The sequence below is a fragment of the Panthera pardus genome, unplaced genomic scaffold (assembly GCF_024362965.1).
Source record: "Panthera pardus isolate Hobbes unplaced genomic scaffold, ASM2436296v1 HiC_scaffold_22, whole genome shotgun sequence".
Classification (NCBI taxonomy): Eukaryota; Metazoa; Chordata; class Mammalia; order Carnivora; family Felidae; genus Panthera; species Panthera pardus.
In genome coordinates, this window is record NW_026526788.1 from 47,324,137 (window position 1) to 47,342,856 (window position 18,720).

An 18,720-nucleotide genomic window follows, 5' to 3' on the forward strand; every position below is an offset into this window, starting at 1 on the left:
AAAATATTAGAGTACCATTCAGTCATTAAACACATAAATGTATGGGTTTTTTTTATTGATGTGAAAAATGCACATAATATATTAATTGAAAAAAGTAGTTTATGATACAGCTCACAAAATTTGTTCCCATTTCTGGTAAAATAAAAAAAAAGTTTTAAAAGGAAATATACCCAAAATGTTAAGAATAGATTCTACTGGGTTTAGGATGACATGTAGTTTTTATTTTCTTTTCTATATCTCCAAGTTGTCTACTTTTCACAAATGACTATTATTTTTATAATATTTTAATTTGTAAAATGTTTTAGAACACTTAATAAAACATTTTTATATATGTAATCTTTATTTTTTAAGAATATGTGTTTTATAGGAATTAATTTTTCTGGATTTAGTTGTATGAGAAATAAGAGTTGAAGTTTAAAGAGTTGAGATTTAAAAGCAAACCTTAAATGGGGTTGCCAGATTTTTATTTATTAAATCTGGCAACGCTGTCTTAAAGCAAAGTTGGTTAGCTCTGTGTATTTGAGATTTTTAAAGTGTGTCTGTTAGAAAGAACCCTAGTGGTTTTTAAAATTTTTGTTTTTATTTTTTTAAGTTTATTTATTTTGAGAGGGAGAGAGAGAACACGTGCTCAGGGGAGAGGCAGAGAGAGAGACACGATCCCAAGCAGGCTCTGCACTGTCAGTGTGGAGCCTGATGCAGGGCTCAAACTCACGAACCATGAGATCATCATGACCTGAGCCAAAACCAAGAGCCAGCCACTTAACCAACAGAGCCACCTAGGTGTCCCAAGAATCCTAGTGTTTTTTAATGTGCAAGAGAGGACACTGAGGCTCACAGAGGTTGATATTCTCCTCAAAGTCATTCAGCAACTCAAGTAGCCATTAGGATCACAGCTCAGTTTTGGATGTTTCTTTCACACTGTCTTGCCTGCCTGCCATCCTTATAATATTTATTTTAGCCTGATAAATGTTGGCTCAGTTCATTTAAAGTGTTTGCAGGAGTTGTACCTAAGCAGTGTTATTACTGTGTCTTTAATCCAGTTCTAAAGTTTCCATTAAAAATAATACCCGTATGATGTGGGTTGAATGTAAACAGGGTAGTACCTGGCCAAATTGCTTTATCTAATTATGCTAGAGAAATCCTATAGTTTTGATTGAAAAGTTGACCTAGGCAAATTTCCAGTTTGTTAAAATAATTTGTGAAATAATTTCTAGTTTTAAAGCCTTTCCTTACCTGACACTAATTTTTAGCTGGAAGAAAAAGAACTAAACTGTTTGATTTGAGAGATATAATTGTGTCCTTCCCGCTTAGGGCCTCCTCCTTCTGTGACTGTATTCCAGGATGATCTTTTGGAACATTTGGTAAACATTTAGTAGATACCAGGTCTTCTAACAGGCAGTACTACTGAAACATCACCAGACAGCGACTTTTGCTTTATGAAAACTGATTTTGTAGAGACTGATTAGCATAAAGGTTAAGCATGCAGTTTCTGGAGTTGGCCTTTGGGGGGCTTCACATCTCTAATCTATCTACTCTGTGTCAATCTCTCAATACTTCAGTTTTATAGCCTGTTAAATGAACATAATATTGATGCCTACTTCACAAGATTGTGTTCGCAGTTAAATTATGATAATTGTGGTTGCAGTTAATTTATGATAATACAGGTCAAGCACTTTTAACAATGTTTAGCTTATAATAAATGCTAGTATACATACCACTGTTATTATTCTAGTCAAGTTTTAGTATCATAAGAAAAAGTAATTTGAGAAGACCGTGTAGGAGGTATTGAAGAAAGTTTTTCATCAACATCAGTGTCCATTAAATGTCCTATTGAATAGATAATACTCTGGCTAGAATGGTACAGATATTCTTTGGGTGTTTAAATTTATACTTTGCAAAAGTATAATATTCCTTATTAATATATCTTTAACATCACAGAAATGCAAATAAACTCTCTTGTAGACTATAATTTTTAGCATTGAAAATGGTCTACAGCATACTTTTTTTTTTTCAATGTTGAGTTATTCTGTAATTAGTGTTCAGGCTCTACAAAAGAACATGTTAATATGCAATCACATATAAACACCGAGGTAGAAGGAATTTTCTAATACATTAAGGTTTATTGGAAATTATATTTTCTGTCCTTTTTTTAATATTATTGACTTTTCCACTTAGGAGACATATGAAAGACGCCATGTTAGTCACTAAATAATATTACTCTGGGAACACATTTCAGGGATATGACCCACCTTCCCCCATAACTAAATGAAGATTGTACTTCACAGCATTAACAAACATAAACTAAATTAGTTTAATTTCGTAAGCTAAATTAAATGTTCTATACTTTTAAACTTAGATAAAATTGACGTACTAGTTTCAGGTATACAACATAGTGATTCAATGTTTGTATTTATTGCAAAGTGATCACTGTAATGAGTCTTGTTAACATCCATCACCATACCTAGTTACAAAAGTTTTTTCTTGTGATGAAAACTTTAAGGTCTACTCTCTTAGCAACTTTCAGGTATACAATACAATACAATACAATATTATTAATTATAGTCTGCATGTTATACATTATTTTATATATTTTATGACCTAATCATTTTATAGATGAGAGTTTGTACATTTTAACCCCTTTCACCCCTTTCATGCCCCCATAATATACTTTGAACAAACTGCACATAAATGAATGAAGACTGTACTTTGCAGCATTAACAACTGTCTTCAATATTTTTTTTTTTTTTGAGAGAGAGAGAATGTGAGCAGGGAAAGGGCAGAAGGAGAGGGAGGAAGAGAATCTTAAGCAGACTCCACACCCAATGTGGAGCCCGATGCAGGGCTCAGTCTCACGACCATGATATCATGACCTGGGCCGAAATCAAGGGTTGGGTGCTGAACCGACTGAGCCAACCAGGAGCCCTTAGGCCTTAAATGTTAAACTCTTCAGGGCTGATTTTGTGATATTTGTTTTTTAGTGGGCTCCCTAATGTTATACTTTAGCTCAGGGTAGACAGTTATTAAAACATACCATTCTAAAGTGAGTGGGGTGGACTCCATCTACTTTCAGTCATTCTCTTGATTTTAGCTAAGCACCTAGCATTCAATCTAGAAGTGTGTTTGATTTATTATTAGTAGTAGTTCTTTAATAAAATAGATTTGAATCATACTTTTTTGAAGATTCTATTGAATTTTTAACTGTATTTTTATAACCTTCCCCTAAGGTATACTCATCTGTCAGCAGCACTTAATTTGGAATAACATGGAACTTGAAGATGATTATTGCTTGAGTGATTACAAGTGAGTGTAATTACATATTAGCTCTTTTATAGATGCTCAGTATTACAACTCCGTATATTAGTGTTTTCCTTCTGAATCCTTGGATCCTGTCTCTTCTGAATAGTTCTGACCCCTAGATTTAAAAAAAAAATTTTTTTTAATGTTTGTTAATTTTTGAGAGGAAGAGAGAGACAAAGCACAAGTGGGGGAGGGGCAGAGAGAGAGAGGGAGACACAGGCTGTGAAGCTGGCTCCAGGCTTCAAGCTGTCAGCAAGAGCCTGATGTTGGGGCTCAAACTCACAAACCATGAGATCATGACCTGAGCCGAAGTCAGACGCCCAACCAACTGAACCACCCAGGCACCCCCTGACCTCTAGATTTAAGTGTAAATCCTGAACCTTAAGATGTGTTAGCTCATTACTGCATACTGCCTGATCTTTATCCTTTGATTCTGTTTTACTTTTTCATTATTTACACCAAGTTCCATATCCTCTGTCTTTTTAGATCTCTCTCTTTTGATCTTGTCTTCTGTTCTCCTTTCTTTTAATATTGGCCCATTCCCACCTAACTACTTTCTTTTTTCCCCATTTTTACAAGAGTATTGGGTGAGAATAAAAATCCTAGAAGATAGCACAGGCAGTAATTTCTCTGACATTGGCTGTAGCAACATTTCTAGGTATGTCTCCTGAGGCAAGCGGAATAAAATCAAAAATAAACTTTTGGGACTACATCAAAATAAAAAGCTTTTTAAAAAAATGTTTATTTATTTTTGAGAGAGAGAGAGTGCGAGTGGTGGAGAAAGAGGGGGAGAGAAGATCTGAAGCAGGCTCTGCGCCGACAGCAGTGAGCCCGATGTGGGGCTCAAACTCACGAACTATGAGATCCTGACCTGAGCTGAAGTTGATGCTCAACAGACTAAGCCACCCAAATGCCCCAAAATAAAAAGCTTCTGTACAGAGAAGAAAACAGTCAACAAAACTAAAAGGGAACCTACTGAATGGGAGAAGATGTTTGCAATAATATCCAATAAAGGATGTATATATATCCAAAACATAAAAACTGATAGGGGCACCTGGGTGGCTCAGTTGGTTAAGCATCCAACTCTTGGTTTCGGTTCAGGTCATGATCATGGTTTGTGAGTTCGAGCCCTGCTTTGGGCTCCATGCTGATAGAGCAGAGCCTGTTTGACTCTCTCTCTCTCCTTTTTGTCTGCCCTTCGCTTCCCTTGCTCTCTCTCTGTCTCTCTCAGAATAAATGAATAAATGAATTTTTAAAAAAACAGGGGTGTCTGGATGGCTCAGTCAGTTAAGCTCCGACTTCTCGAGATTTCGTGGTTCATGGGCCTGAGCCCCACATTGGGCTCTGTGCTGACAGCCTGGAGCCCACTTCAGATTCTGTGTCTCCCTCTCTTTCTGCCTGTCCCTGCTCACACTCCGCCTCTCTCTGTCTCTCTCAAAAATAAATAAACATTAAAAAAAAATTTAAAAATACTTACACAACTCAACACCCCAAAACCAAATGATCCAATTAAAAAATCAGCAGAAGATATGAACAGGCATTTCTCCAAAGAAGACATCCAGATGGCCAAGAGATACATGAAAAGATGATCAACATCCCTCATCATCAGGGAAATACAAATCAAAACTACAGTGAAATATCACCTCACACTTGTTAGAATGGCTAAAATTGGCACAAGAAATAATAGGTGTTGGTGAGGATGTGGAGAGAAAGGAACCCTCTTGCACTGTTGGTGGGAATGCGAACTGGTGCAGCCACTGTGGAAGACAGTATGGAGATTCCTCAAAAAATTAAAAATAGAACTACCCTATAATCCAGTAATTACATTACTGGGAATTTGGTCAAGGAATAAAAAAAAAACACATATTCAAAGGAATATGTGCACCCCTGTGTTTATAGCAGTATTATTTACAATAGCCAAATTATGGAAGCAGCCTAAGTGTCCATCAGTAGATGAATGGATACACACACACACACACACACACACACATACACACACACACGAATAGTATTCAGCCATTAAAAGAACAAAATCTTGCCATTTGCAACAACATAGATGGAGCTAGAGAGTATAATGGTAAGTGACATAAGAGAACGACAAATACCATATGATCTCACTCATATGTGGAATTTAAGAACAGAACAAGTGAGCAAAAGAAAAAAGAGACAAAATAAATAGGTTCTTAACTATAGAGAACAAATTGATGGTTACCAGAGGGGAGGTGGGTAGGGGAATGGGTGAAATGGTGAGGGGAATTAAGAGTATACTTATCATAATGAGCGCCAAGTAATATATAGAATTGGTGAATTCACTATATTGGACACCTGAAACGAATATAATACTATATATTGTACTGGAATTAAAAAATTTAATTAAGGGGCACCTGGGTGGCTCAGTCGGTTGGGTGTCTGACTTTGGCTCAGGTCATGACCTCACATTTCATGGGTTCAAGCCTGTGCTGTCAGCACAGAGCCTGGAGCCTGCTTGGGATTCTGTGTCTCCCTCTCTGTCTGCTCCTCCTCTGCTCATGCTCTGTCTCTCTCTCTCCCCTTCAAAAATAAATAAGAAAACATTAAATTTTTTTTTAATTTTTTTATTTAATTAAAAAATAATGAGAAATTAAAGAGAAAAACACTTGATAAAGATAAAGAGTATTGGGGAAGAGAGTTTTGTTCTTCACCAAATCTTTAATTTTTCATTAAGCCCTCCTTCTGCTGCTAAGTGACACTGTGTGCACCAGTGATTACAGATACACCATTCGCTTTGGTCTCTCTTGCTCTCTTCTCTTACATAATTCTTCATTCTTAAGAACAAAAGGGTCAGAGGCCATGTAGAATATCTAGAATAACACTGGGATTCTGGAGCTCTTGTAGATTTGCTATTTTTCAATTTTCTATCTTATTGAATAGATCTGTTTTCTAACACTTTGGGTCTTGGACAAACTTCTTTTTTACTTAGGGCCTTGATTTCTTTACATGTGAAACGAAGGGATTAAACTACATGATCACAGAGGTCCTTTACAGTATTTTTATTCTGAGTTGTCGTGTCATATTTAAAGATTATGAGAACTTCTTCACTTTTTCATTATTTATGCAAGTAATTAACATTTTGCATTTATGCATATTGCTATATATATATTTTTTATTACAGAGGGTAAGTACTATGCCTGATAACCTAGCACATAATTATGTGTATATGTAACACCGAATACACTTCGATGATTATGGTTTGTTTTTGTGTTAACTATCCACAGCATTTCAGAAGGTTGTACCTTGAAGCTGGTATTGGCTATGCGTGGTGGACCTATAAATACTAGAAGAGGTAGGCATTTGTTAATTATGTATATTAAAGCAAGTTGACAATAATAATTTTTAAGCCAGTTGGTATTTTTGTAGTCCCAAGTTTTATCAGGTTCTCTTTCTGCTATCAGGTCTTAGAAGAATGACATTTGTTTTTCTAACTATTGTTCTTTAAAGCCTAAATGCCCAGACGCAGGAACCAGGGATATTAAAAAAAAATCTCACCAGTATAGGGAAAGGAAATGGAATAGCATAGTGTAAATATGTTGTTATCATTGTGTTTAGGTGGATACCAGTTTGTGCTTTTTTACCCACTGAGTCTTCAGCTCTGGATGTAATGGTTGTTATAGAAAATTCTAAAGTTGCCTGTTAGCCTGGTTTGTGCTGCGCTTGGGTTTCATGGATATTATTGTGGCCCTATTGAATCCTTTTTCAGAATGTGGGCGGTCTCTGGAAGTCATTCATTCATTTAACAAGTATATTTTATGCATCTACTAGGTGTTCAGTACAGTGTTCCATGGAAGAAAAAGTTTCTGCTTTCTGACAGTGCTCACAATAAAGATGTAAAGACTTGATGTCATTCCAGGCAGTTACAAGTGCTGTGGAGGAAATAGGGAAGTGTGACAGTGTCTGTGGAAATAGGTTAGTAGGAGGATGATTGTGGAAAAGATGACATGAGCAGATATGTGATTAACAAGAGAGTTCTAAGCATGGGAAGAACTGGGAGTATTCACATTGGCTTCTGATTCAGGTTTGTCACATGAATTCCCACGAAGAAGCGGGATCCTTAGACTGCTCAGAGTACTCCTGCTCTGTGGACCTCATTTGGGGAAGGCCTTCATATTTGTTTGATCCTTTACTAATCCTGAAGACCGAGGTTAAGTATTGATTCCACTGCTGGTTTACATTTTCCATGAGTCGGATTTTATCTCTGTGTATCATAATTTGGGTTAGATTAGGGATATTATCATCTTCTTCCTAGCTGCTTCAGGAGGACTTTCTGAGATATGTTACTTTAGTTGTTCAACTATTTTGGATATGTTAGAAAAAAAGCAAAGGTAGCAATGTTAGAGTTGGTTAACTAGCACTCCTAATATCAGGGACTTTCTATAAATTGGGCTTGTAAAATTATCCTGTGTGACATAAGGCACTGTTTACAGTACCAACTCTGATGGTAGTGTAAGAACCCTAAAGTGTTTATGGAGCCATTATGGTAAGATAGAATTATGCAGTGTTTAGTGCCATGTGAATTCCACTGTATTAAAATTTGGAAAGTTGGTTATTTTGTATAGCATTGTCTTCAAACCAGGGTATTTTATCAGAACATCTACTTTTATTAGGACCAGAATTAGTTTATGTTTATGAGAAGTGTAGGTGCTATAGATTTTGAGTTAAGAATATATGTATGTGGGTTTTATTTTGTTTTATTTACCTTTTGAGAAAATGTAAATAAAAAGCATCACTACCCTTAGGTAGTGGAAGCTGTGTAATACTTTTTTCCCCACAACTTTCTTTGCCTTCTTTATAAATCTGAAAAATCAGCACCTAGAACTTGTCTTTTTTTCATATTTTAAATTATATGTTTAATAATTTTGCCTTTGTTGAATCGACTTCTTTAAAATTAAAAGCTTGCTGTTGTCTCCCTACATCCTTGAGAACTTTGTTAAGAAGAAAAACTATATATACCCAGGTCTAGAATTTTTCCATATTGTATTTGAGAAACCATATTTATAGTTATTTAGTCTTACTTAAAAATTATGGTTTAGAAAATAGCTTTATTGTGTGAGTTTCAGTAATGGTTAGCTTTTAAAATTATGTTTGAATTAATCATTTTCAAAACAACATAGAAAATTCTTTCTAAAACTAAATTGTATCCTATATATAACAATGTCTTATACCTGGTGAAATCAAAGTGGTTTTCCTGTTATGAAAGGTGTATGCATACACACACATAGATGCACACACATATTCAATCTCAGTGGCTCCTTAAATAAGGCACACTATATTGATTTAAGTAAGGCTTTCTCATGGCTTTAGTAATGGCAGTAGCATTGTTTTTATTTCTTATTCATGTAATGTGGAAAGTGTAGCATTAACTTAAAAATGGCAAGAACTTGTTATAAACATGTCTTTTAATTTTGCACATTTTGTGCCTATGCAAGAGTTGATCAAAACATCCAAATGTTTTTATGAAATAAACTAAACTTTATTATTTCTGGTTTTTGTGTTTAAGCAGTGGTCATTTTTGGATTTAGGGTATGAGAATGTCTTTAATATTTTTACCTTACTTTCACAACTTAAAGTTTCTTATTGCTATAACTCATTGCTATAACTTTTGTAGAGGGTAGCACAACACTGTGATTCTGTTAATAAATAAGCTGTTTTTATTAAAGTCAGGGAATTTAAGAAATTGTTGCCCTTTTAGGAAAGAGAAAATGTTTCTGCAGCTTGAAATGAGAGTTTTTGGGAGCAAACTTTTTTCCCTGTAATCATTACTTAAGTCAGAATCTTTTAGAACATTTACTCCATGAACTAGAAATCTCTTGAGGCCCTTCCCACCACAGGAGCAGCATCTGTGGCTGCTGTGGACAAGAGCAAGTTGTAATGATGGCTGCAGTATCAAACCTGAGGACCATTACAGGCCACGAGAGCCTATAGTAGTGGGGCTCCCCTGTAATCCTTATGCTCTGGACACATGGATACCTACCAAGACAGTGGGGTCCTGGGAGGATGCTTTCAAGAAGCAACATACTGACCATAACACACACTGCAGTTTTAGTATACTCAGTGGCCCCCTTGTGTTCTAAATTGTTGTTGCATTTAGCTAACTTCATGTCAAGAAACAGCTCTAAGAAGAATCTAAAACCAGAATCAAAGAAGAATCTAAAACCAGAAAGAAAAAGGATTTATTTGCTTCTGATTTCTAACATATGTCTCCCAGTTATGTGTATGTGTTTATTTTTTAATGTAAAGTAAATGGAATTTATATTGCTTTTAAATTACTGATATAACCAATATTGGAAAATATGGGAAGCAGACGTGTGAAATGAAAATAGTCATAAGTAATTATGTCTTAGAATCAGCAAATATACAGACTCTCGTGGTACTGGAAAGTACTGATGTATTTGGTTAAGCCCTGTATGTAACATCCTAATAATGCATTTTATTTATTTCATATTAGTTCAACATAGGGAATGTTGTATTAACTACAAAAAGACCAGAAACTTACTTAAAGAATATCACGTACTCTATGTTATATGCACACGATTGTTCCAATTCAGCACATTATATCCTGTCACTGTACTAACATGCATTAAACTTGATATAAATTGAAAGCTTGTTTATCGATTTTTCCATTTGTAGTTCCTATGGAAGATCCACTTAGGGAGATGGCTGAGTACATGGATTCCAGTCGAGATGAGGTCTGGGAGAAGACCTCCTGCAACAAACAAGTTACATTTTTGGTATACCGAGAAGGAGATCAGTTGAATTTCTTTCGTGTAGTAGATAGGGGAGATGGCACTTTAACACCATTATCTGAATCTTTAAGGTAAATAGGTTTTCATTTGCTTGTCTCACTTAGAAAAGGAAAACATTGTATGATATGCTCATAAACCTCAGTATTTGTGTTGTCAAAATAGTCTTACATCCACAAGATTGACTAAATTTCATGCGTTCTTGCCACCCCCCCCCCCCCCCCGCCCCAGGTATGTAATTCCGAAATTGTTCTTCATTATGATTGATATTTAGAGAGTCACTTATAAAACTGAAATTTGTTTACGGAGTAGGATTTTTTCATATAAAAATTGATTTCTGTCACTTTATGAAACTGTAAGATGCCTACCTACCTAGATGACAGAGTTTTGTTATAATTGTGTGTTATTGTACAACCTTGGCATAATAGAAAGGGTTGACCTAGAGTTGCTGGTTTTGTTTTGTTTTGTTTTTTCAAAATTTAACTCTACTGCTTAAAGGTAGTTAAATGTCTTTACTTCTCTGGTCTTATTTTCCTATTCTGTAAAAGAAGGAGTTGTTACATTCTTTTTTTTTTTTTTAATTTTTTAAAATGTTTATTTATTTTTGAAGGAGAGAGAGACAGAGTGTGAGTGGGGGAGGGGCAGAGAGAGAGGGAGACACAGAATCCGAAGCAGGCTCCAGGGTCCGAGCTGTCAGCACAGAGTCCGACGCGGGGCTCAAACTCACAAACCGTGAGATCATGACCTGAGCTGAAGTCGGACCTCAACCGACTGAGCCACCCAGGTGCCCCAGGAGTTGTTACATTCTAAACTCAGAAGGAAACAACTTAAAGGTACTTAGCTAGGCAATAGAACAGTTAGGAAATCTTACAAGGTAACCTGTGAGTTTCTGTGTATTCTGTCTTACTTTGCATTCTTTATTGCCTCTCACTTTAAGTCACTAAACATTTAATGAACTTTTATAGCCAGTCTGTAGACTAGCCCTGCCTTACAGAGATAATTGTCCCTCCCTTCATAGAGCATGCAGTCTGCTATAACTAGTGTCAATAATATAATCTTTCCAGTTGTTATCAAAAGATATCAACATCTTTGGAAAGCCAGATGAGAGGACCTTCATTTTGCCTGAAAGGTAGGGAGTTAGGGACAATCTCTGAGAAGAAGCACCTTAAAAGAGGAGTAGGAGTTTACTAACCAGACAAAGGAAGGAAAAGTATTACAGGTCATTAAATTTAATTACATTAGTTGTGTTTTTTGGGTGTTGAATTATATAACTTCTTTAATATATTTTGGATACTCACCCCTTATCGGATATGTCATTTGCAAATGTCTTCCCCCATTCAGTAGGTTGCCTTTTCATTTTGTAGAAGGTTTCTTTTGCTATTCAAAAGTTTTCTATTTTAGTGTAATCCCAATAGTTTATTTTTGCTTTGTTTCCTTGCCAGAGGAGACATATCTAGAAAAATTTTGCTAAGGCTGATGTCAGAGAAATTACTGCCGATGTTTTCTTCTAGAAGTTTTATGGTTTCAGGTCTCACATTTAGGTCTTTAACCCATTTTGAGAAATGGTATAAGAAAGTGGTCTAGTTTCATTCTTTTGCATGTAGCTATCCAGTTTTTCCAGCACCATTTATTGAAGAGACTGCTTTTTTCCCATTGTATATATTTGCCTCCTTTGTTGTAGATTAATTGACCGTTTAAGCATGAGTTTATTTCTGGGCTCTGTATTCTGTTCCATTGATCTATGTGTCTATTTTTGTGAGCACCATAATGTTTTGATTATTATAGCTTTGTAGTATATCTTGAATTCTGACATTGTGATACTTCCAGCTTTGTTCTTCTTTCTTAAGATTGCTTTGGCTTTTGGAAGGTCTTTTGTGGCACAAGTACCTAAATTTAATCCCATAGTATAAAAAGCTAGTGACAAAACCATGCATAGAAAAAATAACTGGTAGTCTGGATCTGGAGTACAGTTTTTGTGGCTCAGGAGTCCAGGCACAGTTTAGCTGGTTGCTCTGCTTTGGGTCTCCCAAAGCTGCAATCAGGGTGTTGGCAAAGATGGGCTTTTATCCAGAGGCTTGATTGAGGGAAGCAAATCTGCTTTCAATTTATTCATGTTGTTGGCGTAATTCATTTCCTGGCAGTTGTATGACTGAAGGCCCTGTTGTCGTTGTGTTGGGTTTTTTGGTTTTTTTGTGTGTTTTTTTTTGCTTTTTTCCCCCTGGCTTTTGGTTAGAGGTTGCCCTCAGCTCCCTTCTGATTAACTCAGAATCAACTGATTTGGGGCCTAAATTACTTCTGAAAAATCCCTTTTGCCACATATTCTATTGACTAGAAGCAAGTCCTAGGTCATGTTCACCCTCAAGCGTAGGGGAGTATCCTAGGTATGAGCACCAGGGATTGGGAATCATGGCAATTTCTTTAGATTCTGCCCACCACAAGTTATGTGGAAGAGGGATTAGACTTATCATTTATTTGAAAGCGGACTGTGACAAATGGGTATTGACTGTTGACTCTAATTTGTTAGGATCTGGTTAGCATTACAAAGCACAGTAGTAACCATGTAGTAACCAGAACCATATAGGCCAGAAGTATAGAAGAGGGAGAGATGAAGCCTACAGCCTTAATCCAGTATCTCTTACTTGGACCATGAATAGAATTTTTTTCAAAACGTTTATTTATTTTTGAGAGAGAGCGCAAGCAGGGGAGGGGCAGAGAGACAGGGAGACACAGAATCCAAAGTAGGCTCCAGGTTCTGAGCTGTCAACACAGAGCCCGATGTGGGGCTCAACCTCACAAACCGCAAGATCATGACCTGAGCTAAAGTCAGATGCTTAACCGACTGAGCCACCCAGGCGCTCCTGAATAGAATTTTTTCATACCAGTCTCTCCGTGTGCTAGCGTACTGTTATTTTGGTTTCCTTCCTTAGAACATCCTCTTTTGACTCTTACCTAAAGGAGAAAATCTAAGCCCCTTAACTTAGTATGTAAGGCCCTTTACAACCGGTCATCATCAGTTTCTCAGGTCTCCTTTGTGCCATGTTTTTGTACATCTTTTACCATTTGCTAGAAATGTCATTTTCTCCTTTATCCAATTTCTCCTCAGTCAGCTTCTATTTATAAAGGACATAGCCCAAATGTTGCTGAGGATTTTGATTAAAATTGTATTATTGTTCCTCTCAAGATATTTTTTAATTTTTCTCTTCCTTTCTACTCACCTACCAGAACTGGACAAGGAATAGGGTACAGAGAAAGAGGAGTAGAAATCTTTTTCTGGTTATACCTTGAATGGCATTTATCTTGACTATTGTAGGGGAGCCTTTCTTACTCTACAATAGGGGGCAGCAAAAATTGTTTGTAAAGGACCAAATAGTAACTGTTTTAGGATTTTAAGGTCAAGAGATAAAATCAAGGATACTATGTAGACACATAACAAGAGAGAAAACAAATTTCCACAAAATTCTTACTGACAAAATTCAAAATATAAGAATAATTGAGTACGTGTGTGTGTGTGTGTGTGTGTGTGTGTGTGTGTGTAATTCGGGTCCACTAAAGAGAATTGAATGGTTTTTTTTGTGGGAGTAATATCTTACTTGAGGTTGCAAGCTAGTGTTATCTATCAAATTTGCAAAATTAGTTGCAAAAGTTCATCTGTTAATATGGATCTGTAATGAGATTTTATGTATTTTATCTTTGAAAAATTTTTTCATACAGATAGGCATCGCCAACTAGTGATATCATGTATGATTTTAATTGAGCATGTTTCATTGTTTGGAAGGCATTTGTAGAATTCTATTACAGTGCTCACTGGCTGTTTGCCTTTAGCATGGCAGTATATTGCATATTAATCACTTCAAGATATGTGGAGCTCCTCAATCGCTCATTTAAATAGATTTTGAAATAGGGAAATTTCCTTTAACTTGCAATGAGATACGAAAGCACTGCTGGGAATTTAGAAAGTATGCCCACTATAAATTCGTGTGGGAATGTTCTTGCTTTGTTTTAACTTTTGAAAGCTTGCCATTACGTGTGGTTCAAAGTAATGTTGATGTTGTCAGAATGACAGTACTGCAGCATGAGTTTCTTATAGGAACACGTTTTACCTTGTGATTTTAGGTAGAATTCAGTAAGAAACATTATCAAGTCCACAGCAAAAACTCATTTTCAAAGGCATTCCTTGTTTTATGTTAGCAGTTAAAGGCGGTTCTTCTTCAGAAGAATTCAGTGTTAGTCCTGAGCTAATAGAATCATAGTAAAACTACTGTCAAGACATTGAACTTATGGTTAAGTCCATGAGCCAGAAATGGTTACTACCGTGGACCCTACTGGTTCAGTAACACATGATAGATTCAAATATTTACTCCTGAATACCTGCTGGTGAAGAATAGAGTAACCATCGTCTCTAAACACCTTACATTTTCATTAACTTTGTAAATTTTTTTCCCTGTTCCACACATATTTTTACTTCATTAATTGTAGGAGACTTCCCTTCAAGTTGTTTTAGCCATTTGTTTGAACCTCTTTTTACCTGTAGTTGTTGCATGCAGACTATTCATAGAGGCTGGTTCTTCACTAACTTCAAAGTTGGTATTGATGCCCTGATAAGCAAAAACAACTGAACGGTACTCATAACTTATGTCAACTCATCAAAAGCCAAGGGAAAGAAATCTAAATCATTTGCTTTATTTTTTAGTTGACTGTTGTCAGTTCTTCAAGAAATTGTTCTTGCCAAAGCAGTAATGTTTAAACAAGTTTATTTTTTCTGGACACATTCCTTCAATTGCTGTGATCAAACCCAATTTAATTAATTCACTTTTGGCAAACAGATTTTCTTGCTTAGTTCATAAATAAGCCACTCAGAAACTTACTTTGGGTGCAGTCTCATTTTCATTTTTTATTTTTGTGAAGAAATTCTACTTTGATGAAATATTTCATTTTTAATTTTCTGATTTTTCTGACTCTTTTCCAGCAAGTTGGGAATAGTGTGATGAGTCCTTAGTGTGGTAATGCCCAAATAAGTTGTTTTTCTTTAACATGGCCAAATGTCACTGCATAATACACATGGGGCTTTGCCATTTAATTGAGTGAAATAATCCATTCTCTACTGTGCCTAAAAACTGTAGCATTCAAAGTCCACTCTTGTTTTGACAAGTTAGGTATGTGTATGTGCCTGTGCCTGTGCCTGTGCCTGTGTGTGTGTGTGTGTGTGTGTATAAATGTCATGGTACAGTGATACACATGGCACTCAAAATGCTGTTGAATTATGACTGTGCCACTGTGATTTGTAGTGTGCCAAACCACAGTGCCAAGCTGTGAGAGAGCCACATACAATTCTGTTGTGGCTACTCAACTCTACCATTGTAGTACAAAAGCAGCCTTCTGTAATATGTGATCAGTGGTGTGGCAGTGTTCCAGTAAAACTGTATTTGTGGACACAAATGTTAATTTCATATAATTTAACATTATGAAATGTTATTTTGATTTTTTTCAACTATTTAAAAGTGTCAAAACCATTCTGTGGACCGCACAAGAATAAGTGGTAGACTGAATTTGGCCTGTGCCCATGGTTTGCCAACTTTTACTCTAAGAAGAAACAATGAGAATTGCGTGCTAATTTAATTCATTTGATAGAAAATCTAGTATCAATCGTGTTGAGTCTTAAATCTTTATAGTTAATCATGCCACCTTACTTCTTATTTAAGTGGGAAGAAATCAAAGGAGGCAAGGCGAGACTTAATTAAATGGTAACTTGTCTGTGAAAGTCATGTGAGGACTTGGCTTTGGGGTGAACAATATTCATGTTGGGAAAGATATTCATTTGTTCAATATTTTATTCTTTAATCACAATATTAGATTAAAATGTTTAGAAAAATTTAAATATAGCATTCAAGAAAATATCTAGAAATTTAAGAAAATACTTACAGTTTTTAAGTACAAAGAAAGATATTTGTAGATTGAATTTATAAATGACTGTTATCCTAGTCTAGTAACCTTTTTCTATTTTGAAAGAAATTGTGATTGGCTTTTCATTGCTCTCCTGAGTCTATGCTTTGTGAGAGAAAACACAGTAATGTGGTTCTTTGAAAAAAATTAGGTGAATTTAAAAGTGTATTTTTACTTGAAAATGGATCCAATGAAATAGTTATCATGACTCTACTTTTTAGAATACATATATGTACACAGTGTGCAGGCAAACACAGACACAGTGTTCTCTGTGGAAAACAGTAAAGGACCAATTTTTTATGACAGGAAAGTTGAGTCAGAAACCTCTTTCAGTATTCAGTATGGGTACTTAAAGTTAAAATAACCATAGAATGTATGACAGAGCACTTAAAATACTGCAAGATGACCAAGGATAGAATATACTTGAGTCATTTCTTCCATCTCCAAGGGTGCACTGGCAAAAATCTTCACTCCTTCCGCCTTTTCAGGTACAGTTAACTTCGAGACAAGAGCCCTCACATGTTGTAAGTTCTGTTCACTTTTGGGGGTTCACAGCATGATGCAGTAAGGTCTGTTGTTTGGTGCCTGAAGAAGCAACAGGAAATAGTATAAAAAATAGGTTTTGGAACCAGGGGATTTGAATGTTAAGTCTACCATTTAGTAAAACCTCTCTGAACTTCAGCTTCTTCATTTATAAAATGAGATATGATGTCACCATATATAGTTTTGTGAGGATTAGAAATGACATGTAGAAAGAGTCTGGCGGAGTAGCGTTCAGTAAATGATAGCAGTGTTAATTTAGTGTTGTTCCCATTGTGGCAGTTTTCATACTGTGGCATCTGCAGTAGGGAGAAGTGATGGTCACAGGTCAAACACTAGGGACTAAATTGCTTATGGAGACCTATTCCCACCATCCTTCCTTCTACTACCCATACCTGCTGTGCATGTAATTAATCCATGTTTTCAAAATGTCGTCATTGTCACTATGTAAAGTTTTAAGAAAGGGGCTTTCCATTCTCGACTTTGCCTTTATGTGGTGGAGTATGTGTTTGTGAAGTGTTAGGGAATATGCCCTTATTTTTAAGGCCATCCTAAATTGTTTCCATTTCTTAAAACCGTATAGAACAGGAAATTTTGTTAACCCTCATACTTTTTTAGCTAAGATACATACTTTAGTTTTCCTATAGGTAAATCAGGCATGGTGATCAATACACATTCTTTTTTTATTTTTAATTTTTTTTTTTTTTACATTTTTTAAGATTTATTTTTGAGAGACAGAGAGAGACAGAGCACAAGTGGGGGAGGGGCAGAGAGAGAAGGAGACACAGAATGCGAAGCAGGTTCCAGGCTCTGAGCTGTCAGCACAGAGCCTGACATGGGGCTCGAACTCACAAACTGTCAGATCATGACCTGAGCCGAAGTCGGACGCTTAACTGACTGAGCTACCCAGGCACCCTGACCAATACACATTCTTAATCTTCTCTATTTAAAATCTTAGTCATTCCATAAATATGCTGAGCTTGTGTTTTTCCCAAACCCTTATCATTGTAATTTTGCTTTATTGAAAAAGCTGAATGAAATTTCACTAATGTTTGTGTTCAGTTCAACAAATATTTATTGGCTATGTGTCAAGCACTGCGCTAGGCACTGAGACTAGGAAGATGAACAAGGCCTAATATCTGCTTTCACCTTGCTCACATAGTGGGGAGTGAGAGGGAAAGATAGACACAAAGTATAAATATGAGGATCGTGTGACAAGTGCCATTATATTATGCAGTCAAAGAGATGGGGCTCCAAATAATAATTACGTTATGAATAAATGTCATGGTGACTGGTCAGTAGTTCAGATGTTTTACATGTTTAATAATTTGTGTTATGACTTGACCGGAGTTTCTTTTTTTCATTTTAAAATATATGCTGTTCTAGGTGGTTATATTTCCAAATACTGAGAAAAATATTAAGTCATTCTTATTTTTTCATTGTTCTTTAAAACAGATATTTTCTGAAGACAACAATGTGTGTTCCTTTTTTAGTGAAAATCCTCTCGGGATGAATTTAAAAATCTGGACTTTGGTGTATTAATTTGTTTTTCATTATGGTTAATGGAATTCGGATCATCCTTTGGTCTAGGTTTCAAGATGATCAGCTTTGGCTGATAAAATGAAATCAGTGCAGTTTTGTGGAAATGGAGTTTGCTCTTGTGGGAGTAGATACAGGTGCCAGAAGACCTTCACTTGTTGTATACTGACTTCAGAAAAGCTTAGCTGTGCTAGATTTTCAGTAATGCTGGATCATGATATTTCACCCTATTTAATTTTTTTTCGAAGAAGTACATTGTTTGAAATACATATGCCTTGAATTTACATTGACAAGATTTACTCATCTGTCATTAGCAGCATCTGTAGTTTCTACTGCACATAAAGCATTTTTAGTCATTGGGCAGGAATCAGACACATCTCAATAGTAATTATTGTTTTCTTTGCAGTGGTGGTTCTGTGTATAATCTGTATACTGATGAGGATGAAGAAACTGAGCCTTCTCCTTCTGGGCAACAGATCATTGAAAATTCAATAACTATGAATAAGATGAAGCTGCTGAAGGCTAAGATGGAGAACATGAATCTCAGCAAAAAGGTGAAGCTGTCGGCATTTGGCCAGGCTTTTCTCTAGTTTATCCCTGCGGGGCTCACAGCGTTGAGGTCTGTGGG

General features: G+C 36.0%; 1 protein-coding gene across 4 annotated transcripts in view; it reads left to right on the forward strand.

Moving 5' to 3' along the window:
* ZFAND4 (zinc finger AN1-type containing 4) overlaps window positions 1-18,720 on the forward strand; it is an 88,966-nt gene that overhangs the window by 50,214 nt on the left and 20,032 nt on the right. For 3 of the 4 annotated variants that reach the window (XM_053909701.1, XM_053909700.1, XM_019444942.2), the window contains exons 3-6: window positions 3,225-3,300; window positions 6,552-6,619; window positions 9,961-10,147; window positions 18,499-18,646. In XM_053909701.1, coding sequence (XP_053765676.1) covers window positions 3,225-3,300; window positions 6,552-6,619; window positions 9,961-10,147; window positions 18,499-18,646 — 479 coding nt within the window. The remainder of the gene's footprint in view (window positions 1-3,224; window positions 3,301-6,551; window positions 6,620-9,960; window positions 10,148-18,498; window positions 18,647-18,720) is intronic. The other variant, XM_053909702.1, reaches the window with a different exon arrangement.